Below are 12,586 nucleotides of genomic sequence, written 5' to 3' on the forward strand. Positions count from 1 at the left end.
AATGAAGCCATCTGAGCTTGGAGTTTTCTTTGTGGAAAAGTTTTAAGTTATGAATCTATACTTAAAAACAGGGTTATTCAAACTTTCTATATCTTTTGGTATCAGTTTTGGTTATTTGTGTCATTCAAGGAATCGGTCACTTCATCTAAGTTGTCAAATTCTTCAGCATGAAGTTGCTCATAATATTCTGTTATTATTTTTAATATCTGTATGGTTTGTAGTGATGCTCCTTTTGCATTCCTGTTATTAAAATTTGTGATTTCTCTTTTTCTTTGATTAGTATAGCCAGGGGTTTATCACTTTTATTAATTTTCAAGGACCCAGCCTTTGGTTTGGTTGATATCCTATATTTGTCCGTTTCCCATTTCATTGATTTCTCATTTAGCTTTACTATTTCCTTTCTACTTTGGTTTACTTTGGTTGTCTTTTTTTCAACCTTCTTCAGGCAGAAACTTTAGATCATTGTTCTTAGACCTTTTTTCTTTTGAAATATAAGCACATAGAGCTTTCTCCATCAAGCTTTAGCTGCAGTCCACAAATGGTGATATGTTGAGTTGTTGTTATCGTTTGGTTCAAAATCTTTCTAATTTCCCTCGTGAGTTCTTTTAGCCTTGGGTTATTTAGAAGTATGTCCCTTAACTTTCAAACATCCAAACATTTGGAGATTTTCCAAATATCTTTATTATTGATTTATAGTTTAATTCTGTGGCTAGGGAACATACCCTGTATTATTTCAGTCCTTTGAGATTTACTGAGACTTGTTTTATGACCCAGCCTGTGGTTGAATCTGGGTGAATGTGCACTTGAAGCCCTGTTTGCTTCTTATTTTAGCCAGAGAAGGAAAGACAAGTTGGATTGAGAACAAAACAGCTCCTCTCTGCAGGCTGAGGTGTGGGAGTTGTGCGTGGAGGCAGGCTGCTGTGTTCACAATGACTTTCTTGGTGTATTTTATGTGGGAGGGGATCTGGGGGTCCCCTCCCTGTATGATTGACCGCAAAGCTATAATAATGAAACAGGAGGCAATTGTAGTCTATAGAAGGAAGATTGCCTAATTGGTTCCTTCCTCAAACTACAAATTCGCTCACATTCTTTGGGCAACTCAAAAAAGGATGGAAATATGATTCGTCTTACTGAAATTCCATTTTTCAGCAGTAGGGCTTTTATGTAATATATGCAGTTGTCCCTCAGTATCCGTGGGGGCTTGATTTCAAGACCCCCTCGGACACCAAGATCTGTGGATGCTGAAGTCCCTTATATACAAGGGTGAGTCAAAAATTATCTGCACCCTGGTTATATTAAAACTTCTGTAATTTCTACAGCCAGAGTGCAGATAATTTTTTGACTCACCCTGGTAAAATGGCATGGTATTTGTGTATAATCTAAGCACACCCTCCTGTATACTTTAAATCATCTCTAGGATTACTTATTAGATTATTAATGCAATGTAAATACTATGCAAATATGCTGACACATGGCAAATTCAAGTTTTATGTTTTGGAACTTTCTGGAAATATTTGTTTCTTCAATATTTTCGATCCACATAGTTGCTTGAATCCTTGGATGCAGCACCTGTGGCTACAAACGGCCGACCATACGTATTCTAAGGATGATAATTTCATAGGTGGATGACTCAGACTGTTTTGTTGTGAAATAATTTATTCACTATGCATTTCCTACTAAAATAAATACTAAAAAGTTGACGCCTTGAGCCTTTTCTATCTTAACTTAGAATTCTGTAGCTGGAATGAGACAGGTAGAATAAAACAGCCTGGGATAGTCAGGACAAAAATTATCATCACCTTCCCTTATAGAAGTTAGACTCACAAGGGACTCAGAGAAATACAACCACTTGGCAACAGGAATTCAGTTTTATTTTGTAAGAATGTTGACCTAACTGAATTTTACTAATCCCTAAATGTTGAATTTTTTAAAAAAGGATTTTGTTTGTACTGCATTGTGATCGTTGTAAAATCATGACAAGTCACATCTGCTACTGGAATTTTTACCTCAATACTAAGAATACTGATCTGTTGTTCAACAGCTCCCATCAGGGTGAATAAAGGGTGAAGGAGGCACTTCTGTGAAAGTCTGATTTCAACCAGTCATTGATTTATTATCTAGTTGAAAGTTTTGAAATATTTACTGTATTTTTTGGAAACCATGGTAACGTTAAATTTTTCAGTGATGTAGTTTAATGTGTTTTCCAGGCTCAGAATCTCACTTTCAACAGCCCGACATTTCCTGCATCCATACATTTATTTGTCCAGAAGGGCATACTTCCTAAAAGATAAGCTAAAACATTAGAACTGATGTGTGTGTCAGAAGTATCTCACATTTCATAAGATGAACCATGTATGTTATAAGATGTGTTATAAGATGCTTCAGGAGGGATAATGCTTATCTTGGGTCAGGATATAGCCCTGAGAAGTTATTTTTTTGAGCATTTTAAGAAACACACTAAAATTCTTTATGGATTGCTCTTTAGTTCTGATTCAGACCGTAAGACTTATTAAAATTCTCCCATGCATATTGAAAAGCCCCTGATTTTGCGAAAGCGAGGCAAGGGGGATGTTGGATGTGGTTTTTATCAAAAGGATCCTCCCTTTTTCTCCCATCCTTTTAAACTGAATCTCTCCCTGGGGATAGATCACAGATGAGTGTAGAGCAGCCAGAGTGCAGTACAGTGAGCTGCTGGGCTGCCGTCAGATTACTTTCTGGCTCTTCTAGGAGGTTGTTCATTGCATAATGAGTTAATTGGTTGTGTGTAACCTCCTTAGCGTATCTTTCATTAAGTGGGGTTTTTGTGTGCGCACACTGGTCAGATTGGCTCGTAGTAGCAGGCCTTCTACGTTAAATCAAGTCACACTCTCTGAAGATGTTTAGCTTCCATTTCACACATAGAATATTTTAAATTCTCACGAGAGCTTTTTATTCACAGCATTATCTTTGTGAAAAGAGTAGGCTGCTTTTAGCACTTGAAGGGTTTTACATATGAGGGTATTTTGATAATTTTGCCAGGTGTGAGGATTCAGAATATTGCACGACACATGACAAACTGTTTTAAAAACATTAATGGACTTCCTGAAAATATGAAATCTTTGATCGCTGCTTCTAGGTAATGGGAAAGAGAAGGTAAGTATAGAAATGGTTGTGTTCTGCTGGACAATAAAAACATTTTACTGCAGCTTGCAGTGACATCAGCTGACCGGGGAACACTTAAAAATAGGCGACGGTGTAATACAGTCACTGGAAAGCGGGTAGTAGCTTTAGTGGAAACGAATCATTTTGAAGTGGAAGGGCACATTTAGGTGCCTGTATTCCATTGTTTCATGCTCCTCTTTTCGGGGATGTTTCAGGATTGAAGAGAATTTCGCTGCTTTTGTTTCTGAAGTGCTCTGTGTTACAGTCCGTGGAAATATTTAAGATTGGGACTCGCTGGCTATTAACGTGGGTTTTTCTAGTCTGTGAAGATGTTCGCCAGTGACACTTATTATCAGAGTCGGTTAAAAGTCTTGTTTGCTGTGTCTTCATGTACAGATTTCCCTTTTTGTGTGTATTTGAGGCACTGCATACTTTTGTTAAGTATTTGAGAGCCAAAATGTGAGAGCTTTTTCTAAGAACTGTGCTTTATTAATGGTGGCAAATTCTTAACTGGATTGAGGAAAACAGAGAATGAAGGACTTTTTCTCTGCATGATCTTTACCTGAGATCCATCACACACGACCCACTATGAAGCCTCAAACCAGTGGAATCTAGTCAAATAGAATAAATGTGGTCTTTGACCCACAGTGTGTTCCGGGGTCTGGTGTTAGGTTGAAGGTGACTCCTCAGACGTCAGGTGCCCGTGGGCGGTGCCCAGTACGCGGTGGTGGTGGAAGGGCGGGCTGTGCCGGATACTGACATCATCCCCAATAGGAAACCCACTTTTAATTCTCAGAGAGAGTGTTTAACAACAGGACTGGAAGAGTTTTATTCTGGCAACCGTGTAGGAGCAGGGATGGAGAAAGGAGAGACCAGAGACAGGAAGCAAATTCAAAAGGCATCACAGTGCCCATGTGTGCTTTTACACTTGGGTAGTTTTTGATTAAGAAAACAAATGTAGTGATCTCCCTGGTTGCTGTGCTTGGACTTGTTCCAGTGAAATGAATTTCGACCTCTTTCCAAAGTACAGGGGGGCAGTTCTTTGCACTTTCAGGCTTAAGCCACCGGAAGAATCGGCCTGCTGGGGGTCCAGTGGGGCTTGCCCGGTCTGCAGGGGGAGGTGGTGGGGACAGCAGTGCTTCGATGGCGTCTGTCACAGCCACCTGAGCAGGTGAGAAGGTGCCATGTGGCTCAGTAGAACTCGCAGCTTCTCCTGAGACCTGGGACGTCCAGGCAGCAGCGAGACCACCCCCCACATCCCTGGTTGTCCTCTGCAGGCTGCAGGAACCCCTGTCCCGCCCCCTTCATTGGCTCTCTCAGTTCCCGTAGGCATGTGAGCCTGGGACGCTTGTTTAAACGTGACTTCTCTGAAATGATGGACTAGCCCAGCACACTGTGTGAAGGGGGAATAGGTGGCCCTGTTTTTGTGGCTCTGGGGATGGTATATGTTAAGGGTGGTGGGGTCCTTAGAGCTTGTGCTGCTCCTTTGTGATTACAGATGGGGAAACGGCCAGAGCTTTTAATTGCCTGAGCTCACACAGCTAGTTATTGGCAAAGCAGGGACTGGAGCTGATTCCAGTCCGCAGAATCTCGTGGAAAGCTGCCAGCCTGCAGGGCTCTGGGGCTCAGGGACACTGTGGCTGTGGGAGAGCCCCTCCCAGGGCTGGGCTTAGGGAGGACGCTGTGCAGATGCAGTGCTGGCCTTTCCCGCACCTCTAAGAGAGAACAGCTTTTGTTTTAGGAAACCACCAACTCCGAAGTATAAAAATAGTTACAACTGAGAGCTTTAGGGAGCTTTAAGAAGTTATATTGCATCTGGCTCACAGACAGTTGGCTGTTGATGGCTAAATTTAGGCAGAAATCCGCGAGGTGCTAATTGATCATCTATACTGACCTTTAAAGCTGGGAAGAACTTGGACCAAATCTCAGTCTAGAGAAATTTACGCCTAGATACTGCATTTAGCTGCTGTGTGGCTGAGAATAAGGGAACAGGGGATTTCTTTATAAACCAGGTGTGTGCTCACCCAGGAGAGTAGAATCCGTCCACACCAAGCAAACCATGTTCTGGTTGCACAGAACCTTGTTATTCAGTGGTAATCCTCATGGGAGGTGTGAGAGCTCCCAGTGCTGGTTTCCAGACCAGTTGATCTGGGTTGGGGTGGTGGATAGCTAGTTAAGAAAGCTCCCCGGGTGTTTCAGGTGAAGTGGGGTTGAGAACCCTTATGTACACCCTCCACTCCCTTTTGCGGTGCATTGACCTTACATACTTGCACCCTGAAAGGGTAGGCTTTACAATGCACAGTACCCATCCACACAGTGGAGGAAGGGGTTTTTTTGAAAATCCTGGCTATAATGATGGTAACTAAACTTACCGAGCAGTGACTAAATGCCTTGAGCTCTTTTAACTGCTTTAAAGGTTTCGAGTCCTGTAATTGTTTTTTGTGTGTGTTTTAAAAAAAATTTATTTATTTATTTATTTATTTATTGGCCGCATTGGGTCTTCATAGCTGCCTGCGGGCTTCCTCTAGTTGAGGCGAGCAGGGGCTACTCTTTGTTGTGGTCCGTGGGCTTCTCATTGGCTTCTCTTGTTGTGGAGCACGGGCTCTAGGCGTGAGGGCTTCAGTAGTTGTGGCACATGGGCTCAGTAGTTGTGGCACATGGGCTTCGTTGCTCTGCAGCATGTGGGATCCTTAGGGACCAGGGCTCGAACCCGTGTCCCCTGCGGATTCTTAACCAGTGCACCACCAGGGAAGTCCCGTAATTGTTTTAACTACTCTGTTCATTGGGAACTTCTGTTACTGACATTTCTCATCTGAGGAGAGGAAGGTGGGGAGAGGCTCAGTGGTTGGCTCCAGCACGGCCCAGGGCCTGAACGCTGACCCCCGGGCTCTGTTGCTTGTGCGGAAGCAGCTAAGGCTCCCTTCGTGTTGATGGTCAAGAAGTCGCTCAGCCTGTGTGGCTGGTTCGGGGCATCGGCGTTTCTACTGCTTGGGTACTTGCTCCACAGCACGTCTTTGTCCCTGGGACCACGGCATCCAGACGTGCGATGTGCAGGAGTTCTGGAAACGCCTGCTGCAGGGTGGACTGATCGCGGAGCTTTACCCCACCCCCACCCGTGGTGCTTTGTCTTGGGCATCAATAACATGGCAGAGGGGTGAAAAGAAAAACAAAAATGTCTCATGGTTTGTGGCCAATTTCACTAGTGTGTGTATATATATGTGTGTGTGTGTGTATTTATATTTTCACTGCAACATTTCCTGTGGTTCTGTGTGCTGTGTTTACGGTAATAGTAATCAGGTTATTTTTAAAGTTTATTGAGATTAGTAACAGGTCAGCTTATTATATATAATTTAACTTTTTACAAGCAGATTTAGAAATTTACTAATAAATTTAGAAACATTTTACTAACAAATATGGAAATGTATGAGCTTTTCAAAAAAACTAGTCACATAGGGAACTGAAGGGAAATAAACAGTTCTGTCTGTACTATCACAAAAGAATGTATGGTCGTATAAGACTTTAAACACAGGCGTGATTTGGAAGGACATTTTAATTGCACGGCTTCATAGGCCATGATGCAGTTTCCTAATGCACTGCATTGGGGTCCCCCCCCTTAAAAAGTGTTTTGAATAGAAGAATGTTTTAAACAGTATAGGATTCATTTTGCAGCATCCTCAGATTGCCTGTTTATTTTCTTATGAACACATGAGTTTATTCTAATTTCTGATTAAACTGCTCCTATGCTGAATATGAAATATCAGTTAAGAATGTGTTTTGTCTTGATGGGGTGAAGGCATCTGAGGAGGAAAGGAACCTCTGCTCGCAGAGTGCTCTCTGCTGGCGGCTCTGGGTTTTATCAGCAGTCACAGAGCCATTATCCTCTAAGTAACAGAAGAAGGAACGTGAACTTGAGAGTCAAAGGCACTTTTTAACTCTGACTCCCAGCAGCAGCATCTTTCTGCCCGTGGCCTAGAGTGTAAGGCAGCCCCGAGGAGGAAGCAGCCCCATCCGGGTCCTGCATCCCCACATCCCTGCATCCCTATGGAGTTGCCAAGCCTGAGTGAGCGGGCGCCTTCGGTGCCTCTGCTGCATCACTGTGATCAATACTTGAGCATATTTTAAAACACAGTGTGCTAGGATAATGTAAAATTTATGAGGTGGTTGGGCTTTACCCCCAAGCAGGAAACTAGTGAAAGTAGGAAGTTTGAAAGTTTCTTGACATAATAAAGCCTTGGTTAATTACTCTGATCTGATTGATACCTAATACATTTTGATTTTTAAAGGACTGCTTGAAATATACAGTGATTTGAGCTGAAAGAAGTTGAAAGAAGACCATCTTATCTGTGACAGATAAAATTTGGGGAGTCAGTAAGGCACCATGTTCATTTAAAGGGGAAAAGCTCCGAAAGAAAGGTCGTAATAGATATGATGACTTTGCTGGTGTGTGTGTGTGTGTGTGTGTGTGTGTGTGTGTGTGTGTGTGTGTCTGTGTGTGTGTGTGTGTGTGTGTGTTTCTGCTGTCATTGACGACTTTTCCTCTTAAGGTTTTATTGGAAACATGTGAATCAAGGACAGCCTCTACCCTTCAAGTCAGTATATGTATTTGGCAAACGAGAACATTGAACTAAAAACACCCTGCTCTTGACTTTGCTTTGTAAAGGCCATTCTATTTTGGAAGGGGGTTTTAAACATGCTTTGTGATATCCCAAATGCAGAGACAAACAATATGAAGTTAAAAGTTTTTGAGCTGGAGGCGTTGAGCCTGTGCCCTGACGTGAGGAGGGAGTGGAGGGACCACAGGGGCCGCCCTGTTGAACACCGAGCGTGAGTGGCCCTGCACCCACTGGAGGTGGGGCCGCCAGGCCTGTCCCTCAGTCCCTGATGGTCACAACGCCTCCGTGGATGCTTCCTGTGATGGTGGTTGACAGGGACTCTGTGCATTGAGCCAGTTTACTCTTAAAATGTGCAGTAGGTAAACTATGCCTTGTTTTCTCTGAAGGTGATGTTCACTGGAAAGTGCAAGGGTGAAGAACAGGGTGGCAGTGGGTGAAATCTTACTTATTACTATTTAGAAAATGACAAGCCAGTGTTTTTAATAGTGTTAGAGCTTATATATTTGTAATTTAATATATTCTTAGTTAAAGGTATTGGCATAACCCCGATATACATTTCTTTTCATCTAACTCACATTGGCAGTGATACTTAATGCTTTATTTGTATCTTCCATCAGATACTGAGTCAGCCTACTTGTTAGATTTCTCATCTTCTTCAGTCTTTTCCTGATTGGTGAAAGTGTGGCTTCTGACATCTCCAGGAGATGCTGGCCCAGCAGTGTCTATGACTTCAGCTGTGGGACCTCAGTGCCTTGCTCGCCTGTTGATCCTGCATGGGTTGAGCGCCCCAGTCACTTGCCTGTCCTTGTGCACATCTGACAATTGCAGGGAGAAGCCGCCCCCCACCCCCCCGCCCAGCACGCTCGCCAGGACTTGGAGGGAAAGGGGTCGGTTCTTCCGTGTCCTCCTCTCGCAGTCTCTGCAGAGTCCGGGAGCTGGTCAGGCATCCCTGCAGCATCAGCCCCCATCATTTCCCTTCTTTTCACGTGGTTTACTCTACACTCTGTCCTTTCCACAGTTGTTTGACTCTTCAAAGACAACATGGAGATACAGGAAAGAAAGAAACTTAATTTGAAGGTTAGAATTCTGTTATCTTTAGAACACAATCTCCTCAACTCTGGAGTTGATTTCATTTGGTTGCCACTGGTCTTTGTGAAGAGTGGACCTTGCTTAGGATTTACATATAATCCAAGTCAGGTTTGCTTCTGTATCATATTCCTTTGCATAAGCTTTGTCAAGGGAGCTTGAATATTTGGTGTAGATTTAGAATTAACACATAGCCCTTCTCGTGATATTTATATTGCGTTTCTGCTGTGATGGGGTGCAGAGTTGTATCAAATGCCCTCTACTTAGTCTGAAAGGTTCTTTCTTAGTTCATAACATTGTGACTTCTCATTAAATGAGAGTGACAGTCCTGAAAGGCAAATTATTTTATTTAAATTATGATGGATTTTGCCTTCCTAAATACCTGGGCACATTTTTAGGTCTTTAGTGGTATATATTCATGTATCTATAGGTTTTATTTTAGGTGAGTTGAGAAGAATTCTTGACATGGTACAAAATGGCATCATTTCAAAGGCAGGTTTTTTTTCACAAGTAAGAAAAAGAAAGAAAGGGAGGGAGGGAGGAAGGAAGGAAGGAAGGAAGGAAGAAAGAAAAAGGAGTGTCAGTAAAAGAAAGAACGAAAGAAAGAAAGATGAGTGTCAAGAAAGAAAGAAAGAAAGAAAGGAAAAGAAAAAGAAAAAGAAAAGTGAGTGTTAGTAGTCTACATTCTATTTATATTCACCTGTGGGAGCAGTTGTTTCCCGACGTACCTTGCAGCACAAACAGAAATTTTGGTTCCAGTCCCCTTGTGTGTGGGTCTGTGCATAACAGAGACAGGTTTTTGCAGGAATGTCATGTGACTGTGGGACAGGCTGACACAGAGGCTTTGTGTCAAAACATACACTCACCAAGGCCAGATGGGCTTTGCCTCTTGTTTGGCGCCATAGATTTTCAGTAAGAATGGGCTCTAGTGTTGACATACGTGGATGCACTGATCTTATGCTAATTCAGTCATCTGCACGATATTCGTGGCTCTGCTGTGACTTGAAAGGAGCTGTGTCTTGGTGGCAGGAGGTGGTCAGAGGGCCGGGCTGGACACGCCTGATGCTGTGGGTGCGGGGCTGGTGCCTGAGAGGTGGGGGTCGCTTCTCTTGCTCACACAACACACGTCAGACAGGTGTTCTGCTTTCCTTGTCAAATCTTGTTGACCTGCTGTTTACTTTAGTGTTTTGATAAACAGGAAGCACTGCTGCCACGCTCCGAGGCGGGGGTGGGGGGGGTGGGGGGTTGTATTTAAGGACCTGTTATTGTTAAACACATTTGAGGAATGGGAATTTTACCCAGATAGGATTTAACTTTAAAAAGAGGAGGGATGGAGGGAGAATGTAGTCCCAAGATAACCCCATAATCCTTAAAATTTTGGAATTAAAAAAAAATGATTTGGGGTCTTTTGAAATGCTTATCAGACATCAAATTTGTGGGTTCACATGTGCTGCTTCTGTGGGTGATAGCTTGGCTCGTTTAAATGGTTGTTCAGAGCAAACATGAAGCTTGAGATGACATTCAGATTAGGGCTTGGGTGTCAGCGATTCGCATGCGGGTTTAGAGAGCCTCTTCTGCAGCCTGGCTCTCGCGGGACCTGTGTGCACGCCTCAGCTCAGCACATCTCAGTCCCGGGGAGAGAGGAGTCGAGTACAAGACAAGTAGTGAAGGTGTGTGTCGTGTCCCGACTTTTCCCTGCTGTTCAGACGTGCCATGTATATCTTGGCCTCCACCTTTGTCCTAAGACGTCCCCTGTTTGAGGTGATATAATTCCTTCATAAAGCGTTCTTTGTCTTTGGTATTTTCATTCCTGTACCACTTGGTTGGCGTTTAATTTAGATACCTGGGTATTGTTAGTGAACTTTCCACATACCTGTGGCTTGCCTCCCAAAGTTGATTTGAACGTCTTGGAGGATGGGGGCCTTACATAGACCTGGTTGTATCCCCTTTATCCTAAAACACAAGCGCCACTTTCGGACTGAGCGGTAAGTGTGTCATTGTCTGCTGGTGTGTAACATGCCATCTTGTTACCTGTGCTGTTAAACTGGGTAACGCGTGTTCAATGCTTTCAGTCCTTAGGGGCCTCCAAGAGGATGTTCTTCCATATCCTCGACTGTGCCTGCTGGCAGGAATCTTCCAGTAGTCTGGGTGGGCCCATGGCCTTGCTTTCTACTTCGGGGGGTACAGAGCTGTGGTTCTCCCGCTGTCAGGAGGCTCCCTGGCTTTGGAAAGGTGGATAGGAAGGACAGAGCTCAGAACTCTGCTGCTGCAGAGACTCGTGTTTGTAAACGTATGTCAGCAGAGAGCGTCGTAGGGAAGGTCAGGTAGTTTTAAGTTTGTATGACGAGTTGCTCTCAAGATCAGAGTGTGGTGGTTGTGGACCTGCTTCTCGTCCTTCCGCTTTGAAAAGGAGAGCCTCCTGGAGTGCGTGGAATTTTCGTGACTGACGGAGCGACGTGTGAACCTCAGAGATAACCCACCCCCTGCATGGCTACCCACACGGCCTCGGGTGTCCGCAGAGAGGAAACGATTGTGTCAGGCCCCTGAGCCCGTGGGGTCCTTTCAGAGCCCTTTTTGTGGCTGTTAGATAGACAGGCTACATGCCCACTGGATGCCTCTGTCATTAGAGCCAGGCTTTCTCGCCCCACCCACTCTATCTGTGCATCGTCAGAGCTTCACAGACCAGCTTTGCTTCTGTGTTGCTGTTCCCTCCACCCTGTCTGATAAGTTTTAGTACACGTTTTAATTGTTGTTTGAGGTAGCTGGGTTCATGCGTTAATTACTAGTTGCATAATTAGGTTTTGCCTGAGTTCCCATTACAACTAATTTATTTCTTTGCTTCCATGCAGGATTTTTATCAGAAACTTTACTTTCAAGTATGACGTAGAATAGGGTTAGTGCAGACCGGTTGGGTTTGGGCTTGCTATGTTTTCTGTTTTAGTGCTTCAGTGGTGCTGCTTAGTGTTTTTTTGTTTGTTTTTTGTTTTTGCTGAGACACTGTGCACCGTAATTTTTTAGAAGCAATAAATCGAAGGCACTGTTACCTAAATTTCAGATACCTCATATGGGAAAACTTTACAAGGACAGTGAACTAAGCCTGTATCTAAGGGATTAAGAAATTATATGGCATTAACCTGTGTAATCAATCTCCTTTACATATTTCATAAGGTATCTTGGAGCCCTTCCTTTAAAATTCCCCAATTTCAAATGTATTTGAAATTGGCCAGATGAACCCAGATAAGGTTATGAGTCATGCTAGGGATTTTCAGGGTAAATCTAAGTGCCAACACGTTTTGAAACAAATGAGTTAGTAAAGGAATACAAATTGGTCTTTGGTTTGAGAGAACCGGTAACCTGTGTCGGTGAGTTTTGGGATTTGGGGCTGTGTTTAGGAGAGAGTCCCTGTTTCTTCTGATAGTGACTCTAGGGGGCAGGGACCTTTTGCTTCTGTAACCCTTTGTCTGTCCAGTGTCTGCCATAGTGGGATGCTCCGTGAGTGTGTGAATCTGGTCCCCAAGCTCATTAGGGGGATAATTGTAAAACACGCACATCTTCAAGACATTGTTGTGGGTGCTGTGGAGAGATAGGGCGAAAGATCAAGTGGGATTGAAGACTGATGCTGTGAAGAGGTAGATGTTAGCAGGAATTGACATTTGGGTAAGTTTTCCACAGGGGAAGGGGTGGGGGGGTGGCTTCCCAGGAGGGAACAAATGAGTCACAGCAAGGAGACCCCGTGGACCAGCTGG

At 43.7% G+C, this 12,586-nt stretch overlaps 1 protein-coding gene across 18 annotated transcripts in view; it reads left to right on the forward strand.

Moving 5' to 3' along the window:
- Positions 1–12,586, forward strand: part of PARD3 (par-3 family cell polarity regulator) — a 608,396-nt gene that overhangs the window by 79,428 nt on the left and 516,382 nt on the right. Inside the window, exon 1 of one of the 18 annotated variants that reach the window (XM_057730276.1) lies at positions 12,459–12,497. The exons of the other annotated variants lie outside the window; for them this stretch is intronic. Within the exon in view, the coding sequence (XP_057586259.1) occupies positions 12,474–12,497 (24 nt within the window). The 5' untranslated portion in view covers positions 12,459–12,473. Of the gene's footprint in view, positions 1–12,458; positions 12,498–12,586 lie in introns of those variants that run through there. 18 annotated transcript variants of the gene reach the window in all.

The sequence above is a fragment of the Hippopotamus amphibius genome, chromosome 4 (assembly GCF_030028045.1).
Source record: "Hippopotamus amphibius kiboko isolate mHipAmp2 chromosome 4, mHipAmp2.hap2, whole genome shotgun sequence".
Taxonomy (NCBI): Eukaryota; Metazoa; Chordata; class Mammalia; order Artiodactyla; family Hippopotamidae; genus Hippopotamus; species Hippopotamus amphibius.